This window comes from Streptopelia decaocto (genome assembly GCF_964273445.1).
Source record: "Streptopelia decaocto genome assembly, chromosome: 3".
NCBI lineage: Eukaryota > Metazoa > Chordata > Aves > Columbiformes > Columbidae > Streptopelia > Streptopelia decaocto.
The window spans coordinates 35,202,660-35,225,984 of record NC_138656.1 but is presented as its reverse complement, the minus strand read 5'-3'; the positions used below and the strand labels follow the sequence as shown (position 1 = coordinate 35,225,984).

General features: G+C 38.2%; 1 protein-coding gene across 7 annotated transcripts in view; it reads left to right on the top strand.

Moving 5' to 3' along the window:
* BIRC6 (baculoviral IAP repeat containing 6) overlaps positions 1-23,325 on the top strand; it is a 183,831-nt gene that overhangs the window by 137,420 nt on the left and 23,086 nt on the right. For all 7 annotated transcript variants that reach the window (XM_082047541.1, XM_082047537.1, XM_082047538.1 and 4 more), the window contains one exon: positions 22,665-22,875. In XM_082047541.1, the coding sequence (XP_081903667.1) occupies positions 22,665-22,875 (211 nt within the window). The remainder of the gene's footprint in view (positions 1-22,664; positions 22,876-23,325) is intronic.

Sequence of the window (23,325 nt, the reverse complement as noted above, 5' to 3'; positions counted from 1 at the left end):
GTACTGAAACTCTTTTTTCACACCGCTTTAAAGGATTTTTAATTAGAAAAGCACATGGTCAATAGAGCATGATGACTCCAAATACAGATTCAGTAAAGGCAAGAAAATCTAACCTTTTCCAGCTTTCCACAAGACTAACAAAAATGCTGCAGAATATAGTCAATAGTTAAAATTTTATTTATAATATTACAATTTTTGGTATAACAGTGTTCCTGTTTTCACACTGATTATACATTAGTGTAAGTTATAAGCCTAAATTATGATGCTTTAAAAATAAAACCTTTTTTTCTGTTTCTGGTCTCAGCTATGAAGAGACATATTGCACAAAACCATAGAAAGCATCATGGGGCTTGCTTTATATGTATTCATCTATTTAATCAATTTGTTTCTACGTTCTGATTGTTTTCAGTGTTTGCTTACATTTCTTGTGACTTGCATGTTTGCTGGCAATAAAAGAGTGCCATCTCTGTTGCTGCTGTTTGGATTTCATCTCTTATCAATGAGAAGTTGAATATCGTCTTCCTTCATTTATGTAATTTAGCACGCTAGCTGGGCTCGCAGGTACATTTAGCAGTCACTGATGCGGCACCCTTAGCCAGGCACTTTGCTCTGGAATGTTTCGATCATCTTGTCAGACAGTGCATTTTTTTGCTTTAAATCTAGAAATCATTCTTACCATCGCTGGTCTTTGCACTGTGTGCTGTGCAATCGATGTTCACAAATGTCATCAAAGCGTAGTGTAGATGTACACAAAAACAATAACAAATAAATTGAGCACAGTTCCAATAATCCCAAGCAGTGCTAAAATAGATTCTTCTTTTTCCTCTTTCTCCTCTTGCCTTTTTACATCTTCCAGTGTTGTGATGGCAGAGGTCCCCATTTTTCCTGCAAATACCTTCACTAGTATTCTGGCAGCTAGCTAGAAGAAAGAAAGCAAACAGTAAATCTCATCTGACAAACATGCAAGCTTTGATCTTTGTAAAAACAACTCTCTACTTCTTTACACAGTATTTCTTAATGCTATATTCATTGAATTGCATTCATCTTTGGGCTTCTTTTGTATTAACATGTCCATGTTAAAAGTAGTTGTTCTGTAGATACAGATTTGGTAGAAGGAGTGGAAAAATAGCTTGATGCTTCAAGCCAATTAATATGTTTTATTATAAAATAAATTTAAAATTTGTCTATAACCAGCTAATTTGTTTCCTTATGAAACATCAAATAGATGCAAGCAGGTATGTGAGCATTGTCAAATACTTTGAAATGCCTGGGGAGAGTATGTGAATTTTCAACTGTTGTTAAATATTTAACTGTCACAGTACAAAAACAGTTGGAAATATTTGTGTCGTCTGGTTTTAACATGGAAAATATGCCTCCTTAATGCAGTATTGCAGTCTTTTTTGGTCAGTGAGCCCTAAGTAGGTAATTGCAGGTGAGATCTTATCCTTTTACTTGTTTAATACATCAGATTTTGGACATCCATGCAATAGTCAATATTTATCAGAAAATGTCTGTCTCTTCAAACATAAAGGTTGTTGTTTTATGTGCTTATTATTGCAGTACACCAAAGGACAATAGTACTTTTATAGTAACAAAATTCTATGCAATACAAGGGCTTGAGATAGAGATTTACAGATGCGTGTATGATTTATTACAATTTTGTTGGAAAACTGAGGTTGACAGGTTGTCTCTATTACTTAGCTGCTCTGGTACTCTTAATTTACAGTAAAATATCCCCTATAAACGTATGCCCTGTAAAATTATGTTCATTGGTGGCTGAGATGTGATAATATATGTAATCTGCTATGCTGTTTTAGCCTTATTGATCGCAAATTTGTAACCTTAAAGCAAAATTTGATTGGGATTTCTACTAGTTCAGATAACCCCAATTTACTGGAAATTTGCAATCACATTTTATAGTGCAATAACATTTTTCTCTCTTGGCAAACATCTTTAATCATTGGAGATAAACATATTTCTGCTGTGGGTCTAATTAAAGCCATCAGCTCAGAGCATATCACACAGAATGGTAAAAAAAAGATGATGTTTCTTACCCTACATTGCATCAGGAATAAAATGTCATCAGACATGCTTCTTACTCCTCGATTCAGTGGCAAAGCAGGCTTTTATCTTCATGAAGGGGCTGCTCTCCTCACTCAGACAGACCAGACAGGAGCATGAACAGTTCCTTGATGAAGTTTATTGATGAGGATGATAATGTTACAGAATCTTCCAAATGCCTGGCCTTCTCTCTCAGTAATCCACTAAAGCAAGTGTAGTTGAAAAACAGTAAAACCCTTTCTGGTAGTGATCCTCACTGTTGACTAATTCTCAATAAAACTGAGGAATTTTTTTTTCCTTAGATGATGCAGAGCAACAAAATGCATGCTGTTCCGTTTAGCCTTTAAAAAAAATACAAACAGCTCCTGATTTTATTCAGTGATATTTAGTTATTTAAGACTTCAGAAGAATCCAGCCTTCAATTTACTCTTTGTGGCAGCCATCTGAAGAGGCTTTCTCAAGTTGGCATGCTGTAATTCCAAATGCAGCGGACTACGTGCAGTCACACTGTGTGATTTTAGTCCAGCCTGGAAAAGGGCGAAGAGAAGTCTGCTTCACTGGCAGGAGTGTGGGTGCTGCCACACACCTGCATTCAGAGCCTCCGGAAAGAATTCCAAGGTATTCTTCGGAGCATTGCATAACTCAGCCAGGCAAATCTGAGGGAAGGAGTGACAGTGGCGGCAGTTGCACGCTGTGGTGAGCTGTGACATTGATTAAACATGCACTTGGCACTTGCTGAATAAAGCAGGAGCTACGAGCCACCCTTGCAGACGAGGAGTTGCATAACAATGTGCGGTGGCTCTGCTGTCTCATTGTCAGGCCCGGCACATCCTCGTCCCCCACCAACAGAGGAAAAAGTGTGCGGTGGGCAGAGGAGCAGAGTTAACTGTACTTCGGGGTTTTCTGAGCGAGCGCTGCGTGACAAATGGTGACATTAAGGCATTCAAGCTGAAAGAGTGTTGCTGCCTTTTGTCTTTTTATGCTTTGTTTGGCAGGCAATTGTTTCTATGGGAAATGCTGCTTCTAATGCTTTCCCTCTTTTTAGTCGCCGCCCAAAGAATGCAGGTTAGTGTGGAATTAATGAAAACACAGACCTAAAGAAAAATATTCCGTTCCTGATTTCACAGGAAGCAGTAACTCCTTTATTTCCTAGGTAGATCAGAGAGGTATTTTTTGCCTGCCCTATTGGAAAGGGGAGGGAGCTCTGCGAAGTCTCCTCTTCTTCTCAGTCTCCTCAAATAAAAAGCCACAAATTCAATAATCTCTGCAAGTAGCTGTTCCAAATAATTTTATTCAGTCGGTTCGTTCTATGATGGCTGCCAATGCAATGTACTTTTGTTGGTATAGCATAGCTTCTTGATATGAAGGCAACTATATTTTACAAATATGGGAAAATATTTTTAAAAATACTTAAAATATCAAGCAATTCAGAATTCAGAAGTACGAAAAGCTTATGCATATGAAAAATCAAATTATAATTAGTTACATTGAATTCAGTGAACAGTAGGAATGTAACTGGAAACCTTGATCAGTTTCCAGAACAGCATATTTTAGAAGTTAAAAGACATTGATTGAAATTTAGTTTTCAATAATTTTTTTGTGAGAAAGCAAAGGAGAGTAAAATCATTGCTTTATATACTCCATTTTCAAATTAATTTACTTATATGTTAATTTTTTCTCATTATTTTTCCGAAGTGTCTAAGTGCATTGGTTAGTTTCTTAGTAATGGACAAAACTGCATATTTTACATGTGCATTATTTTAGTGGTAAATACCATGCTTGAAATACTGTGAGTAGTATGGTACTTGTACATAATTTGCCCTTTATCTGGAAAGTAATGTTGCCTCAGTGAAATTGGTTAACTCTTAGAAGACTTAAATAATTACGTTAAAATATATTCTAATATGTATATATGTAGTCTTTCCTTTTAAGCTCTTTCTTTATTCTGAAAAGGCTGCTGCAACTTCACTTGTTCCTGGAGTTGTTTTCTGTCTGTATCTTGAGTGTATTTCTGTATTCATTTAGATCCATTTAGAAATAGGGACATTTTCACCTGTCTGTTCTGACCATTGACTTTGCTGAGAGCATCTAGCAATAAGCAAATTTTCAAGCCTTTGTTCTTTATTAACTATCCCACGTTAAAAATCAAACCCTTTCCATTGTCAAAGGGGTGAGATTGTGCATTGTGCATTTTTTATTTAACGATGTTTTTGGAGGGTAGGAATCTGTTACCTTGTTGACAGGACCAGGTATAAAGGTTCAAGGTCAGCAGAAGAATTTCTTGCAATATTCTCAAGTCTAAATAGTGACAATAAATTCAGCACCTCTGCTGCAAATACCCAGCTAATTCAGGTGTATCCACAGGGAGCAGCAAAAGGTTCACAAAATGTCTCTTGGCCTGGTTATTGCCATGGCTGAGGTCTCAGCCATGCACAAAGCCAGGATGCAGCTGACATTTGGGTGGCTGAGGTGAACCCAGGGAAACAAATCTCCCTGGGCTCCCTCTGAGCACAGGCGAGGGGGAGCAACTCCTCCTGCACACGGGGATCCAGATCCAGCGTTTGCCATGGACCTTGGTTTGGTGGCACTCCTCCCCTCCTGTCCTTCCATTGCATTAATACATGTGTCTGTCTGGATGTGCCGTGAACCAGTTAGGAAAAGAGACCCAGCCAAAAATAAATCCTTTAGCACAGCACAATAAGAGGGACGAGGCAGTAGCTGCTTAAGCTGTCAGTGTTGGCAGAGGGAAGGGAGGGAGGGAGTAGAAAAAAAGAGAAAAGGTGGTCAGACTTAACATTTCTCAGTTATAGGAAACTCAAGGAATTGGGTGGAAGCTGGTATTTTACAAATAACTTCCTGTATCTCAGTGCATATTCAGTATTATGAGAAAATTTCATGGAAGATTTCTTACAGGTGCAAGATTTCTCACAGGTCTAATTCTGGGCCCCTCAGTTCCAGAAGGACAGGGAACTGCTGGAGAGAGTCCAGCACAGAGCAACAAAGATGATTAAGGGAGTGGAGCATCTCCCTTATGAGGAAAGGCTGGGGGAGATGGGGCTCTTTCGCTTGGAGGAGACTGAGGGGTGACCTTATTAATGTTTACAAATACATAAAGGGTCACGAGGATGGAACCAGGCTCTTCTCAGTGACAGCCAACAGTAGGACAAGGGGTAATGGGTTCAAACTGGAACGCAAGAGGTTCCACTTAAATTTGAGAAGAAACTTCCTCTCGGTAAGGGTGACAGAACACTGGACCAGGCTGCCCAAGGGGGTTGTGGAGTCTCCTTCTCTGGAGACATTCAAAACCCACTGGACACATTCCTGTGTAACCTCATCTGGGTGTTCCTGCTCTGGCAGGGGGATTGGACTGGATGATCTTTTGAGGTCTCTTCCAATCCCTAACATTCTGTGATTCTGTGAATAATACAAGTTGATTTGAAAAGATCTCAACTTATCCATAATATTTGATGGTATTTGGAAAGATGGGGAGATAGTTTATGTTGCGTGTAAAATAATATTAGAGCCTGGAAGCCACCTGTTTTGGGGTTGACATTACATGGTTACATAGTATTTGAGTTTGGACGCTGGTATCCAAAAATGTCCTAAAGTAAATTCTGTTACTTCCATCTAGGCAGAGCTTTCAAGCACTTAGTAAGACTTTGGCAACTCCTTGGTAACTGATTTATGTATCATCCCAAGAGCAGCACAACTTCTCTTGATTAGAGGTCATTCTGTTCATGTTGGAGCACTTGCATTACATGGGAATGGACCTTAGTCAATACAAATCTATGTCGTATTTTAAAAATATTCATACTTCAAGAGGGAGTTGCCAGGCTATCTTGTAAAAACTCAGTGGTATAAATTCAAGGATTTACAGTCTTGATCCTTTAGATTATCATTATGCTGCTATATACTACTGCTGTGGGTAATGTAGTACACCCATAACATCACATTTACAAAAAGAACAAGTGCTCTTAAGTGAAGTGTAAGTTTTCTTTTTCCTCACGTATTTTTATGGATTTATGTAATTTTGATTTTCATGTACTCTAAGATTATTCTATATGCTGTATTTTTTCATAAAAATACCATGGTTTCAGTCATATATTGTTTGCCCTTATGGAGAGCAAATGCTCTGAAGAAGATTGCAAGTTAAAGCAGAACATAAAGGAAGATTTGAAGGAGAAAACGGAAAGAAAAATGTAAAGACCTGCCTAAACTTTTAAAGTCTATTTAGGTCAGAATGCTGTAATGAAATCCAAAAGATCATTCATACATCAGTTGTCCATTAAGACTGTCTTCCCTTGTAGTTCTGCATTTTCCCTAGGATGCAGGAAGCTACTTGAAATGCAGTAGCATGTGCATCCTGTAGGTGATGTATTCTAGTTTTCTTCTCCGACAACTTTCACAAACTTCTTTTTGTGAGATCTGACACTTTTTCAGTTAAATTGCACAACAATAGAGCAAAGCTGTATCTGTTGGGAGATGCAGTGGTATGCACAAATTAAGATTAACTAGTGTGCTTTGCATAAACAAGAAGTGGATATCGGTGCTCCTTCTTTCTCCCTTAGTTTTTTTTCTTTCTCTTTTTTTTTTTTTTTTTCCCTCTCCTGAGAACTAAACACAGCTACTGTATTCTTTGTGGGAGCTGTTAGCTGATTTTTTTAATGATATAGATTGCTGTGTGATGCCCTTAAGTCAGCAGTGTTTCACGGTATTTTTTTTACTCTTCTGTTGAAAAAAAGAGTAAAAATTCAGATCCTTCATCTATAGCAATACAACTTACTTTTAGATTTCTTACTGTTCTCATTCACACCTCTTTCATGTGTTTCATCTCGGCATTGGCTTGATGCTTTTGACACTTCAACTATATGTCTACATCTTGTTTCTCCTTCTGATTGAAGAACTTCAATGCCTTTTGACTGTTGTCGGGATTTTTTTCTTGATTTTGTAACTTAGTTACTGACCTAGAATATCCTTGGAAAAATCCAGAATTCTCTCATACTTAATTCCAGAAGTACCTTTAGTTTGTTCCCACCTGTCAGTCGTCACTTAACAGAAATGTACTTGTCCTGGTCTCTCACACTTGCTATAAAGTAGTTCTGTGTTTAGAAATCAGTTAAATGGACACAAAGTGGAACTGGTTCTTCTGCCAGACCCCTTTTGACACCAGCCTCACTTGGCACCAGTCAAGATCAACCACTGCTTTATTGTCAGTGAATATGGTCAAAATGCACACCACTATTTTGTCACAAAAAGTCGTAAGTTTGACAGTTGAGTAATAGTTCAGGAAAAACTGAGCCAACCTGCCTTTAGAGGGTGTTGAGTGACATATCACATATTGCTTTTGAGGGAATTTTTTTAATCACTCTCTTGATGAACTGAAGCAACTGAGAAGGTGGTGACTGATGAGTGTTCTGGAGTTAGAGGTGAGGCTTTCAGCCCCACCTGTGTGCAGTGACCTTCTGGAGATGGCAGAATGATGGAAAAAAGTTGAGAGGCTTTTTTCTTTTTCAGTCTCTAGCCTTACGTGCGACCTCAGGCAATCTTCATTTTTCACTTCTTCACTGGTGTCAAAAATAATCTCTCGTATGGGTATTGTAACTTTAAGAAGCAATTAGTAACTTTTAAAGTGCTTCGGTCATGATTCGGTGCTGTTCTCTGCAGCTCAGGAGGCGCTTTGTCAAAGACAGCAGGTATCTGGGATTATTCCTTCACCTTGGTTTGAGTGTAGGCTATATGGCTGTGGAGTATTAGGGCTTCCAAGTACCAGGTTTTTGAGCTGACAGGTTCATACATTTTGTTGTATTCAGTGAGTCCGTTAAGTGAATATTGGCTCCTTACCGAGCAAGCAAAGGGAAGCAGAGCAGTGAGAACCTAGTCCACGAGGGCAGCTTTCAGAGAACATCAGTATTGAAGCAAGGTCCTCTTTCTCCAAAGCCCATAAACCATCTTGCCTTATAAGAAAGAAACAAACCTGGAATACACCCCCATCCCAGCACCTTTGCCACATCTCTTTCCTCTGATCTGTCACTGTTAGTTGGAAATAGTCTTGGAATAAGAGGGGGAAATTATCATCTCATGAAATTTCTTATTCTCTATTGCAAAAGAACATGACTATGCTTATTATATTTTCAAAGCATTTCCTAGCAGATAGTGCCTTTGGAATATAACTTTAATAACATAATTTTTTAATGTCAAAACCATTTATCTGTTTGAGTGGTTAATAATATAAAAAGATTTATGAAATAATTGTAAATTTTTACTTCTAGCTCTACTGTGTTGCAGAAATCTGTTATAATTTATAGGGAGTAATTATAAAGTATGTATTGCAACATTATGGCATTGATATCTTTGAGAATTAAAAACCTAGTTACAAGGTATGAAGCAGCTTAGATTTGGTTTGTACTTGGATACTGGATTGCATGGCAAATAAAGCACTTAGTCCTTAAGGACTGAACTATACTTCAAAGAGCTAATAGAAATATTTTTACAACAAATTATTAGAAGATATTAGAGACTGTAACTTTCTGCTTTAATCTTTATCTGTTTCTGTACTGCATGTTGTTTTATATGGCTTTTTAACATAAATCCATTAACTGGAGAGCTCTTCATTGATTTACACAGCTGGTGGTGGATTTTGCAGCTGCATGTGCAGAGCTTGCTTCAGACTAGCTTGCAACCTCTAGCCCCACTCACTTGATCACAGTGAATTAAAGTGCATGTTAGATTTTCCAGAAGGAAGGGAGTTTTGCAAGAAAGATAGTCATGAAATCATCAGGTGAGAAATAGGAGGGCTAAGGGCTAGATTTCAGTGAGGCTTCTTGCATCTCACCTTTTTCTTCCTTCTCCTGTTTCTCACCTACATATTCTTTGTCCTGCTGCCTAAATAATGCAGAGTACTTCACAGAAAACAGTACTCCGGCATCAAGAGTGGGGTGGGGGTTTTTTGTCTGTTTTTATGAGCGTTATATAACAGAAATTTTTCCAAATATTGACTAAGCCATAGGTGCCATATAGAACAATCCTGAAAGCATAAATAAGTACACAAGATTTTTTTCTCATCTGGAGACTACCATGAAGTTCTGGACCGCTGCAGTTACAGGGTAGTATGACTGTCTTGAAAGCATGAGCAACAGACTGCATATGTACCTGTATGTGCTTGCCAAGAACCTGTAATTTTTTTGCTATTCCCCTTTCAATCCACATAGACATCATTCTTCTGGTACCAGCAGGAGATACACTTTTTTGACAAATCTTGATGCCTTGCGCTCCACTGTGTAATATGTTTTATGGAAAAGGAAAGTAAACTGTGGTGTTTGCCCTCCTGACTACCACAGATGAGTTATCTTTTTTAATAAGCTTTCAGGAGAAATGCAGTTAGATGCTGATCCCTGATAGAAGGATGTGTAGAAACTAACCAGTCATACATGAGATGCAGCTGGTGTTCATTTCCTTCATAAAGTTACTTTCTGTATGTTTATTTTGAATTACTCACTTGAGAAATAGAAGGTAAGTACTGTTGTCTTCAAAAGTGTTTGGTTTTGGCCAGAGGTGTTCAATGAAATTCTCTCTACCAATAGACTGTCACCATCTTGTGACATCTGTTTCATTTACAGAAAACAGTACAGATCACTGAAGTGATTGTTCAAGCACAGGCAGTAAAGTTTTTTGCCTTGTTTAAAGTGGAGGGAGCTTGTTCTTAACCTTTCGTGGTCCGTTTATCTCATTGCTAAGGCCCATGAGCATTTAATCCAGTTCTTTCTTTCACTTCATTGATTGGAAACCAACTCTGGTATCTCTATCCCCGTTTGTAGGACAAAACTGGGAGTCTGTAAATACTAGACTGGTTTTCCTTCTGAGGGTAATTGGTGAAGACATTCAGCAGGCCCTTTAAAATTTGACATGCCACATTGCATCTTTCAGAATTTCCAGAGTAAATATTACCGGGCCTCCCATGTTTTCTTACTTTAGTTTAGTCAGACAGTACATCTCAAGTGGTTTCATTTAGACTTGGTAATCACGGTTGGAAATATGAGTGCCGGATGTCTGGAATAGATTGCTGTGCAGCACCACGTGCTACAGACATTCACAGGTTTTACCGGAGGCATTAAGAATGAATTTTAAAACTGATGCCTCTCATTACCGACAGACTCAGTCCTTTTTGCTAAGAGAATAGGACATCAGAGGGGAATGTGACACAATACTAGAATTCCTACATTTCCATATTATATCACAGAAGTGTACAGTCGTCTTCTTTCCTTTTTTCTAACTCTCATGCCTTCCTTGTTGCCAAAGATACAGAAACCACATACAGGGCACAGATGTTTTATTGGTACACACAAGAGACTCCTGAAAGGACTGTAAGTACTGCCTTTTCAGGTTTTTTTGTCTTTTTCTATGTTAGTGGCTTTGTCAGTTAGTGGCAGCACAACTGGATAAACTGCTAAGAATTTCTTGACCAAACAAACTAGCAGTCCCATTCTTTCTGTTTACGTACATACCAGATTACCAGGATTAGTTCTAGACATTTTTACTTTGCCATTCCTAAAAGCGAGCTCATCATACTTTCAGGGAAGAGTTTTGTCAGCTGAGGCATGTGGCTCAGCAGGCATTTGAAGAACAACTTACTGGAACATTTTGGTGAGGGCAGTTTTTGCTTTCAGCAGCTGTAAGTCTCATTTGGTCAAGTGATAGGTCTTCATTATTCTGGGCAGTAACAGTCTCGCTTGTTTTTCGTTTCTGTCGTATTCTTATTTTCTCTCCTGTTTTTGAAAATAACATACTGTAAATGTGTCTGGCATTTCTGATACTCTTATGCAGACACTTCCCATTCATAGTATTTCCTTTCTTATTGTTCTCTCAAGGTATTCATGGTATTGGGTACAAGTCAAACAAAATGAATCTCTGTAGCTGAAGCAGTCTAGAAAAAGGGTTAATCTGTGGTAGATTATTCCAACACAAAAACTCTAGCTTTTTGAATAGTATTTATATCCTTGTCCTTTCTAGAGGACAGCTTCAAGATAGTACTGCACTTTAACAGAAGAATATTTTGTTTTCTTTTGAGTTTGTCTTTATTGTTATGATGTGGTATAATGAAGGATGGTACATTTTAAGAAGTGATGCAGGAACTTGCATGAGGTTGCATGGAAAGTGAAAATTTTCCTGTTCCACAACCCTGGGGCATGGAGGTGATTCTCCCCATCATAATGAGGTGCTCAGTTAAACTGGCTGATAAATTTACCACGTAGCTATTTGCACTCTAAAGCAGTTTCAATATGCAGTGAGTGCAAGGTGTTACCTTAGACTCAGGGAGACTATCAGGCTTGAATTTTTCTCTTCAGCCTGCATTTTGCCTGTTTACCAAAAGCTCATCCTGATATTTAAATAACCAACTCTTCTCTAGAAAATGAGCTGAAGTGATAAAGGTTCTGTTTTGCGTATGCTCAGGGGTTCTGCCATCTTGGCCAAGCAAAATAATTAGATATTTAGGGAAAATTAGATTCCTGTCCCCCGAGGTGTGCTCACACATATGGAAAGTTTGCCATAAAGTGCACATCCTTTCATTCCAGTAACAGTGTTGGTATCCTCTGTTGACAGAACAGAACACCTAAGTCTTGGCATTTTTCCATCTGCTGAGGTAATGGTTTAAAAACATCCAACGTCCCACAACATCATTATCTAATTTTGAATTTCCACGTTGATTTCTGCAGCATGTGCAATGAAATGGCAGGTTTCCATCTTATTTTCAATTCCCATCTTATTCTAAAATACTAGTGACTGTTTTATGGGCTGGAAGGGGTAATGCTCAGTCTGAGGGCCATTTCAAGGTGGCTGCTTGCCCACTCCTGTGCCAAAAATAGTGAAATCACTATTCCCTCCACCAGCGCAGGGATGATGAAAGCCAGATTAACTTCTTTTAAAATCCTGCTTCATGTTCTTAGACTAGTGATACTTTTCCTTTTATCTCTGTGGAGTGCCTGCACTTCACAGAATCACAGAATGTTAGGGATTGGAAGGGACCTCAAAAGATCATCTAGTCCAATCCCCCTGCCAGAGCAGGAACACCTAGATGAGGTTACACAGGAAAGCGTCCAGGCTGGTTTGAATGCCTCCAGAGTAGGAGACTCCACAACCCCCCTGGGCAGCCTGTTCCAGTGCTCTGTCACCCTCACTGAGAAGAAGTTTTTTCTCAAATTTAAGTGGAACCTTTTTGTGTTCCAGTTTGTACCCATTACCCCTTGTCCTGTCATTGGTTGTCACCAAGAAGAGCCTGGGTCCATCCTCGTGACACTCACCCTTTATATATCTGTAAACATTAATGTCGTCACCCCTCAGTCTCCTCTTCTCCAAGCTAAAGAGCCCCAGCTCCCTCAGCCTTTCCTCATACAGGAGATGCTCCACTCCCTTAATCATCTTTCTTGCCCTGCGCTGGACTCTCTCCAGCAGTTCCCTGTCCTTCTGGAACTGAGGGGCCCAGAACTGGACACAATATTCCAGGTGTGGTCTCACCAGGGCAGAGTAGAGGGGAAGGAGAATCTCTCTCAACCTACTAACCACCTCCCTTCTAACACACCCCAGGATGCCATTGGCCTTCCTGGCCACGAGGGCACAGTGCTGGCTCATGGTCGTCCTGCTGTCCACTTGAGACATTTAACATGAGGTGGTAGGCAAGCTTGCACCTGGTTTTATTTTTACTGTTACAAGAAAGACTTTGTCTGCAGAATTTTGAAATCTTGTACTTTTTTTCACTACAGAAAATATTTTTATTGTCTTAGCTAAGTGGAAGATTGACACTTCTAGTTTACCTTTAATATTAGGTTTATTTCTTTACCTTTTTTTTTTAATCTTTCTTTTATCTATGCCTTTATATCACTGTACATTTACTGGATAACATAGAGCAATCCTGTAGCTTTACATTGATGCTTTCTTACACTTGTTTTCTAGATTTGTATACAAACATGATTTGGTTATAGCTTTGTGCTTTAATTCTATTTCTTCATATTTTATGCATTTTTTATTTAAAATAACTGATGTCAGTGGATAAAACCAGTGATTTCTCAGAGGAGAGATTCTTAAAAATTGCAGTGGGGTTGGATCCTGTGGTAGTGTTAGTTTCCAGTGCTTCCAGTGCCTTTCTACGCTGATGCCTACTGGGCCAGTTTTTCAGACAAACCCAATGTGTATGCAATTTTGCATTTTTAGTTTTCATTCATTATTCTTGCTTGATGTATTCCTCACCCCCTGTTTAGATGGTTCTGTAGCCTCCAAGAAGCATGCCTTCGTTACCTAACCACCTTTTCAGAGTTTATGATATTTGGGGCACTATTTAATGGCAGAGTGATCTCTCTAATGCAGGGATGCCAAACTCATTTTCACCTGAGGCCACATCAGCCTGGTGGTTGCCTTTCAAAGGGCTGAATGTAATTTTAGGACTGTATAAATATAACTACTCCTACAATTTTACAGTCCTAAAATTACATTCAGCCCTTTGAAGGCAACTGCTGGGCTGACGTGGCCCCCAGTGAAAATGAGTTTGACACCCTTGCTCTAACAGATTCCGTTACCAGGGACTAGAGTGTGGCATGGAAATAGTATATCTCCAAAACTGGGTGCCACGCATTGGTTTAGTAGTCCATTATGCTTTAAAAGCTTGCTTTGTTTCTTCTGTCTTTTATATCATTCGTGTTTCTTTTTCCCGTCCTTTCAAAATACAGGAAATTGTGTCTGTTTACTCAACTGTACACACCAGCCTAATGAAATAATGCCTCATGCTTTTTCTGGCTGAGGTTTTTTTGGATTCATAGGTACATTTGTGACAAGTTTTGAAGTATTGTTTGATTTCACTTGTAAACAAAATTTTCCTGAAAATACTTAACTTCAGCAAACTCAAATGTTCTTTAAAAATAAGCAAATCAGAAATAGTTAAGGGCAGTGGTCTGCTCCCTTCAGCCACCTTACTACTCCATCTCCAGATCACTGACCGATCAACTTGAGCAATGCATTCTTCTTCTGTAATTGATCACAATTTTCCTTTTATATTGCAGTTAAACTGTTATTTTTTTTTCCAATTTTCCTAGAATACACTTACAAGAATAGAAGTGCCAGGAGGGACCAAGGCTGTTAGCCCATTACTTTATCACTAATAGTGGACTATAACAGATACCTGTGGGAGATTATTGGGATGGGGCTGACATACAGATGGCACCCTGGTATTGCTAGCTAGTATGTGGCAAGGGGTGGTGTCTCTTCATTTATTAGCCCTTAATGGCCCGTTGTTACATGAATTTACCCAGTTACTTTTGAACCTGTAAGTATTTTTACTGCCTCAGCATTTAGTGCTAAGCTTCACCAAAACTTCATAGTAATGTGTTGGGTAGTGTATGTTCTTGTACAAGCAGCACCGTTTCTTCTAATAGTGTGCCCAGTCCTTTTCATATATTGATCAGTCCAATTCTGCTCACTTTTTTTTACCTCCCCTAATTTGAAAAGAAACCCAAAGCTGCAAAGTATTAGCTTATTTCCTTTTACATAGTACAGCAGCTCATTTCTTGACTTGAGTTGTTTAGTCGCCTTTCGCTTGTCCCTTCTCCAGTTCTGTCCTGTCTCTTTGAGAAAGGGGAAGGATGCCCATGGTGTTGAAGTGGCACTGAAGATGGAATACAGTCTCCTTAAGTAATTTCTAATTTTGCTTCACCTTTTCTAACTTTTTTTTTTTTTTGACTGCTAGTGAGTTCAGTGCTGACATCAGATGAACAAAATTTTAAGGCCATGTCTGAACAATAATACTGATCAACTTGGAGCCTCACACTGTACATATTGAATCCAGAGGCCCACCCTCCTTGCATTGTTGCATTGTTTTACTGCTTTGACACAGGATTTGTAACTCATGACCTGTAGGGAGGCTTAACCCCTCCTTCTGCTTCCTTATGCAAAGGGGGACTGGTCTTTTCTGATGCCTTTATTTTTTATACTCAGAATGGTACTGTGAAAATGCTTGGGTTATTCCTATAAATAAAAGTGGAGAAAAAAACAAGCTAATTAAATTATTACAAGATGACAATATTTGAAAGCTTTTGTTTTTTTTTTTTTTGCTGGAAGGCTAATGTTTTCTTAGAGATCCAATTTTGAAATACTCGATAGGCAATCTTTTTTTCTATCAAAATGGAGCAGAACACAGGGTGTTAATTAGGCCTATTATAAAAGAGGCTTGCCCTGGGTTGATTCTGAAATGGAAAATCAAGAGGCAGCAGAGCATGATGTATTTGGAACTGACACTATAGCCTGCAGCGTGGACTGCATTCATAGATCATATGTTTGCAAAGATGCAGTAAAAGGGGACTGAGGAATGGCTCCAGTTTTAAAATGTTTAGCAAAAGGACATGTGGCCCTATTGGAAAAACAATGTGTCTCACTCGTGCGTGGCAGTTAACTGTGGCACAAGACTGTGTCTGAAGGTTTTAATTAAAAATACAAAATGAGTGTTTCCTTTGTGTGGCTTTTTGAACAGCGCTGTTTGTAGCTGCTGAGTGTCTTTAATATGATAATGAGATCCTGAAGTCTGTGATTTAATCAAGGGTTTTCGGTTTGTGAATAACATACTGAGGCATCAAAAAAATGTCCTCAGTAATTACTAAGCGTGTTTTACAAATGGTGTAAACTTCACAGAATTTTAAGATCTGTTTTTAAATTATTCTGAGGTTTTAAAAAAAAGGTAAAATTTAAAAAAAAAAAGGAAAAATGTAGTGGCAGGTGTGTGTGGTACTGCAGTTGTGATTTAACATTGGACTTAAAACTTTTTAGTAACTAGCATGATGATAATGTCTTATTTTACTTTTAGTTTCTTAAATTGATGAGACCGATGTTCTTTGAACTGTATTACTATAGAAATAAAAATGGGTGTCTTGGAATACAAAGGTATTTTCTTGGGTTTTTTGAAGGGGAGATTTGGATACACTATAGTAAATTTTGTGCATTAGGGCATGTGGTGAATGGAACAGTTTTACAATATATCTGCTCTATATACGTCAGTGGTTTTCCTTCATATGGCTTAAAACAGAGGCAGGAGTAGATGACTACTTCTAGACAAATATTTAAGAAAATACAGTCATTCTTCTTTCCAGGAAGATACAAGGATTCATTTAAATAGGAGAAAAATAGATTCAAAAAAAAAAAAAAAAGAAATGAGAGTTGAGGGTGTCTCTTGCATCCCTGGAAACTCTACCCCATGCAAAAGGAGGCCTCTTGAAATGGAATTATAAAATCCTAATTCAACTTCACCTTTGGTTATAGAGGTCAATTTGTTCATTTCAGGTTTTAACCTGCTTTTTTTCCCCCTCTTCTGATCTCTTATATGTAAGCCACACTTGTAGCCATTTGCAAGAATGTTTTTGTTTAAATTACATTTCCTCCTTTTAGATAAATGCATTCTCTCTAAGAATGCCTTCTTCTTTTCAGTTATTTTCTTTTAATTGTCCATTCATGACCATCCCTTTCATATTTGCAGTGGCAGATCTCTTTGAGAAAACAAATTAAAAGGCTGTAATGGAGAAAGAGTTTCTAGTGGTACCTTCTGCCATGGCTGCCAGCACACCCCTCTTTTCCTTCAACATAGGCAGAAAGTCAGTCATGTATATTAGTCAGAAGTAAAAGAAAAAGTGTGCATAAGAAATTATAGTCATGCCTCTGAAATAACTGAACTTCAATAATTCCTTAAATTATTTGAGTCTAGTAAATAAGAAATTACGTACAAGAGATAGATTGAGAGAATCTGTTACAGCTTTTCTCATAGCACAGAAGCAAGGAGCATATGCATCTGCCAATGTGATATATGTAAAAGTGTTTGGGTTTTTTTCCTCAAGTGTCTGTTTCATTTTGTTTTACATCAGGTTTGTACACTTCTTAGGGCTAGAAATTCCTAGTTTGGTTACAGTGAGAATCACAGTGGGAAGGCCTTCACATTAGATGCAAATAAAGCAGACCTTCTCATTGTATTCTTACAAATTGTTCTTCTCTATTTTGTTCTTTAATCTGCTGCAAAGTGTAAAAATTTTGGGATAGAATGAATATGCTATATTAATGGTTTCCTTTATTTTAAAATAGATGTGCATATTCTTTGTGATATGTTTTAAATATCCTTTGCAATGGAAATATGTTTTATAATCTTATTCATAGACAGTTAAGCTATACTGAGGATGTTAAATGAATTGCAAAAAAAAAATTTATGGCTGTTCAGTACTATCTATTTAATGGGCCATTAGGCCTGGCTATTCTTTGTTTGAATATTGCATAATATTAAAAGAAAGCAAAGGAGTATTAGACTCACTTGGGCCATTATCGTGTTACAGATATATATATGTATGTGCTTTATATGCTATTTAAGGTGATACCTTAATCCTATGAAACTACCTGCCCTCCTATGCTTTTTCTTTATATTAAGGTTGTAATTGCAAAGAGGTAGTCTTAGGTCTTTGTAAGAAATAGATATGTATGGGTGATGAATAAATGGATGTGTGGAAAGCAGTCAAAATCTTTTGAAATCACACACATGGTAATCAGCTGTTTCTCGGCAGGCTGTGCGTAGAAGCTTTCAAAAATGTGATCAGTGCCTTAATATCTCATGACCTTTAGGCACTTGTGAAAGACTCCCATTTTCAAATGACGGGATAGTCAGCAGCTTCTGAAAGTCAAGATTTCTTAAAATAGCTTCAGTAAGACTCCTCTTCCTTCCCCCACCCCCTCAAATCAGAACTGCTTGTTGTTAGACATTTCATAAAACCAGATCTCTCTTATATGCTATTTTTTACCTATTTAGCCTTAAGTGGGTTCCTAAATTGCAAATAGTGTGGCAGGAGGCTAACTGCACTGTAGTGATTCCAGTAAAACTTGACCTTTATTACCCAAAGGAATGAGAGGGGGCAGCTGAGACTCTATGCCACTAAACCAGGAGATGTTTTCCAGATGTTTGCCATTCCTACCTATCTTAGTAAATGGCAGTGACCTTGCTGAGATCTCTGCTTTTCATAAATGCAACAGAATAAATGTAGACCTGAGACATACTTCTGGTGTGAATTGTGAGTGTATATGCATGCTGCCTGTCATCCAGAAAGGCTACAGTAAACTTCCTTGCTGATTACCAAGGACAAGAAGACATTGGCCTGTTTTTTGGATATGTCCTCTTGTCCTTCTAGGATTCCTAAGTCCTGCAATTAATAAAACAAAGGTGGTAATAAAGATGCTGCTGTTACTATCCTTTAAATTATCTGTCTGTCTGGTAGCACTGCAATTCCAACCGCAAAGAGCACTGTTGTTGTCATCTTGCTGCCCAGCCCGTGGTGTTGCCCCACTGCTCTCTGTCACCTCCCAGCCCCGCTCCCTCACCCTGGGTTGTCACAGCTGCCTGCTCACGCTCCAGGTTCAGCAGCAGCTTTTAGCTTGTGCTCTACTTCATGTTCCACTGTTGGATCTGTTTAACTGCTGGTATAGCCAAAGGTGAGACCTTGATGTGTATTTATGGAACATAAGTTGGGAAGCACATAGTAAGCTCATGGGGGAAGCAGACTGGGTCAGGCGATGCAGAAACCAGGTTCCAGACACTGGTTTTGGAGCCTTCTCTGAGACAACACTGTAATCACCAGATGGGCCGGTCCCACCAGCCCTGGTTAAGGCAGTCAAGGAAGCAGTATAAAAACTGAGCACAAATACCTGCTCTGAGTCCAGTAATAAAATCATCTTTACCTTGCTTTTGATGTACGTATGTGGCATATAGTAGTCATTTGAAGAAATGCTCAGAACCGTAGCAGAAGTTCAGGTAGCCTCTCTTGGGCGGCAGTTCTGTTTGAGAGTCAACAAGGGGGAGCTTCTGAACTGATCCCTGGTACTGAGGGTTGGCCCTTCCTCAGCAATTCACTGCCCCACAGAATCGAGGAGCACCGACAGCACAAAGACTGACAGAGGGGACGTGGTGTGTGTGTGTGTGTGCCTGACAGCAGGGTGGTGCGGGAGCCTGCGAGCACCAAACAGAGCTGTTTGAAAGGATATTTGTCATCATTTAATAACGTTTTTGATTTTGGAATAACAGAGAATCCTGGATAATATATCCATCTGTCATTTTTATAAAGCCAAGAATTTTAATCTCCTGTTTTGATTTTCTTAGGAATGCTGTATATTTGCAGTTTGGTGCTTATGTGCATGCCCATATAAATCAAATGTTGTTAGTGCCTTCTTATACAACTGAAGTACCCATTAAAAAAATCTGACATATTTAAGATATGCTAATGCTACTCAAATTATTGCTCTGGCTATAAGCAGAAGTACTTGTTTCTGGTTTTTGATGTCTTGTATTTTCTTTCCTACACAAACAGCTACTGTATTTAATTTGAGTAAAATGTTATGCTACACCTGTATTGTCCAATTCAGTCAGGTAGAAAAAAGTTGGGTATGTTCCCAAGGAATTGCATACTTCTAAGAAAACAGTGGATTACTTTTAACACGTGTTCTTCATTGAAGTTAGTATTTGCTTAAAAATCTGAATTGCTGGTGCCTTTGTTGGTAAGATACCTGTCTGTGAGGATGATAGGCAAAAGGTTCCACTGCTTCTATTTGATGGAAATAGGGCTTGTTAATTTGCAGATTTGTATTTTCTTTTTTGTGGTTTTAATATTTTGATTCCTTTAAAGTACTTTGTTACAGGATCTAAGTATTTTTTTTACAAAGCTGGATCATTTATACTTCTGAAACACTCTCCCTGTCATAAATCCCAACTACCTAAATATGCTGCAAACACTAAAAGCAGTAAAGATGATGATGGAGTCTGACTGGTACAGCGTGACCACTGAGGTTCTCATTTGAACGCTGCTGGACTGGCTCAGCCACGGTCAGTCCAGAAAGGTGCTGTCAGGACATCTGCAGATGCAGCCAGGAACACCAGGAGAGGGACAGGTTAAGGAACAGTAGATCTGGGCCAGGAGGGTATAGTGTCTTGTAGTCCAAGTGTCTTACATACTGTGTCTTAGACACTGAGCATCATCCAATTTGGAACATCTAATTACCTGTAAATGTAGTGATTAAAAAAATGCTCGAGTCTTCTTAACCTATTTCAGAAAGCAGAGTTGTATCTGCAGAAAACATACGCTGTGGTCAGTTTGGCATTCTCTTTCCATTGAAAGCAAAGTAGGCACAAGGAGTAGACAAACTGCCAATAAAGGTAATAAACAGTAATTTGGCAATTTTGAGTTCTTTACAGCAAGTTTTTCTGATGCTTGTCCAGTACTGATAAACATTTTTAGGATTTAGATTGGGGATGGGGGCAATTCTGCCTTTTTTGGACAAACATGCTTGCGTGAGTCATAATCCTTAGTAAGTATAATAAAGGCCTTGGACAAAAACAGTCAAAGACAAATAATGGTATTAAGAAATTTAATTTAAAAGCACCTAGCATTAAGGTAAAATAAATTGGTAGTTGTTTTGTTTAAACTGATACCAAATGCATACATGTCATTTGTTTCACATGGGAACAATTGCAAAGCAGTGCAAGCAAGTTAAACCTGCTAAAACCCAAAATTCTCTCCTATCTTTCTAGAAAACATTCTCATTTTAAAGTTTAGTTTCCCTCATGACAGACAGTAATTTTGAATTTATCCATTTAGCAAAGGAGAGGGGAAGCAAGCACTGAAGGATTTGAAATTATATATTCTGGCCTCATGAAAATTTCATGGTTAAAATAAGTAAATAAATAAAAGCTTTCCAGTAGTGAAATGCTGTGGTTATCTAAGAGGTCATATCTCTCCTTCACTCACTATCGTCATAATAAACAGCTATGGATTAAATTGAGGAGCTGTTTGATCTTTAGCACTGCAACTGGGACGTGGTTTCTGGCAAGGATTACACTGTGGGGTTTCATGGTCTCCCTTTCTCCCTTTCTTTTGCCCTGCTCTCCCCCGACACTTTCTTTTTTTAATTCACACATCATCATATCTATTCATGTTTATTTTGAGGCCATTTTACACGTTGTGGAGATTTTTCTGTGGGCAACCAGTGTTCACTAGAGACTGAGCATAAGGAATGGATGTATATGTATTAAAAAATATATATAAAATATATAAAATGTAAGAAATTACACATAATTGAACCTGGTTTTCTAATGCTAATGTTTAAATTCAATGGAGTTTGCTTTAAATATGGAATATTTTGACACAGGATATTTTTAGAGCCGTGATGCGAGGCCTGATGGGTACTGGGCTTTGGTTCAGTAAATGTTCTTCCTGGTCAACAACAGAATTTCACTCAGTTCTAAGACTTTGTGCCATTGTAATAGTTTCAAATTACGAATAGCAAGCTGTTGATCAAAGAACTCTTAGAGATAAATCCAGCTTGGTGAATTTTGCTTGTCTGTTTTTACTGTCCCGTCGTGTTGTATTTAGAGCTAAGGGTTTGGTGACAGGAGATGAAAGTTTCTGATCTGCTTTAGCTTGGAGGGTGAGATGTGCTAAATGAAACATTAGAGAGTTCTTCTGTGCTTTGTTCTGTCCTAATGCGGGTTGTCAGGGGCTTTTTGTTTGTTGGCGTTTCTTTGCTGGAAAAAAGCATGAATTTATTTTATCATAAACTCAATCATTTGTGAATTCTTTGAACTAGAGCAATACTTTTCTGCAGTTAAGTTAAAAATAGCATGTCCTAAGGACAGAGGAAGCAGCTGTGTTAAAGTATCTGTGTATTGCTATGTTTTCAGGATTTCTATTAATGATACAAAGTCAGTGGAAAAGAAAAATAAACAATGTGATGCTAGAGAATCCATTAGAATTGTGTGTCTCCGCCTGCCTTTTCTAGCCAGAGGAGCCCATATCTATAGTCTACCCACGGTTACCTCTATAATATGTATGTATCACACTGAGCAGCACTAAGATAGCGAGGTTTGCCCGGCTAGTTTATAGTCTTACTCATCCTCATTGTTGTGTGGTTCATACGCACACAGCTAAAATTTGTGTCTACTTCAAAGCCTTCGCATGCTCTGAAGAATGCATAATGATTTTTAAAACAATACTTTCTCTGTGCAAAGAAGCAAAGCTAGACTTCTTACTAGATAACTTCATTTATTTCATGACTGCAACTATTCCTGCAATAATGCAGATAAATTTTCCCATAGGAAAAGATAAATATAAATAAAGTGGGCAATATGTAAGTCTGTCTTTATTAATACTTATGCTATTAGAATCAGCAAATGCTGCCATGCTATGCCATAGGTTATAATTTTTCCTCCATAGATATTTGTGATTACTGTAAACATACAACTTGAGCCAGGATTTATATATTGATCTACTAGAAATGAATATAGTATGCAGTAATCCTGTTCCATACCTTGTTAGCACTTACGTCCTCTTGTGTCTTTTGCTAACCTTTGTTTTCCAGGTATCTTATCCTATATTTTCTGGACAAGTCCATTAAAACATAAATTATAAATGGCTATTACAAGATGCTGTATTTTATCGTTAAGTGTCATTAATATTTCAGTAATTATTAAAATCTAGCTTTTCTACTTAAAACACCTGTACTAAGAGTGGAAGGGTCTTCAGTTTTAGTAATCTGTGTAAATTATTTTTCTCTCTTAGTTTTGGATATGGCCCGACACGTTCCACTTTACCGAGCCCTGCTAGAATTACTCCGTGCTATTGCATCCTGCACCTCGATGGTACCGTTGCTGCTTCCTCTGTCAGGAGAAAGTAGTGAGGAGGAGGAAGAACAACTGGAGTCACAAGCTTCTGTTGGGACTTTGTTGGCTAAAATGAAGACCTGTGTAGATACCTATACCAACCGACTGAGGTAATCACTTTTATCATCCCTGACCTTCACTTATGCTTACGTATGATGAATATAGAAGTGAAAAAAAATCAGTTCTGTATTTTTATCTGAATGGGTGCTGCAGTCCAGAGTAAGAACATACCATCTATTTGATCATTTATAGATTAATGTTTATACGTATATATTCTGTTCTACTGTACTATTTACAAGGAAATTTTTTTGTATGACACAAAGAAGCTGGTAACTTTGCATACTCTTGTCACTTCATTGGTAACTGTCTACTGATCAAAAAGGTGATTGCTGCTCAATAATCTATATTCTATATGCTTCTGCGCTGCTTTACCCATTGAATAAGGACCAGGTTCCTCAATGGATTCCCCACTGGAGGCTAACCGGTTAGGAGAGAAGGCTTTGGCTTCTCTCAGGAAGAATAAGTTTCAGGAGGTGAAAAATTTGGGAATTATTTTTTGT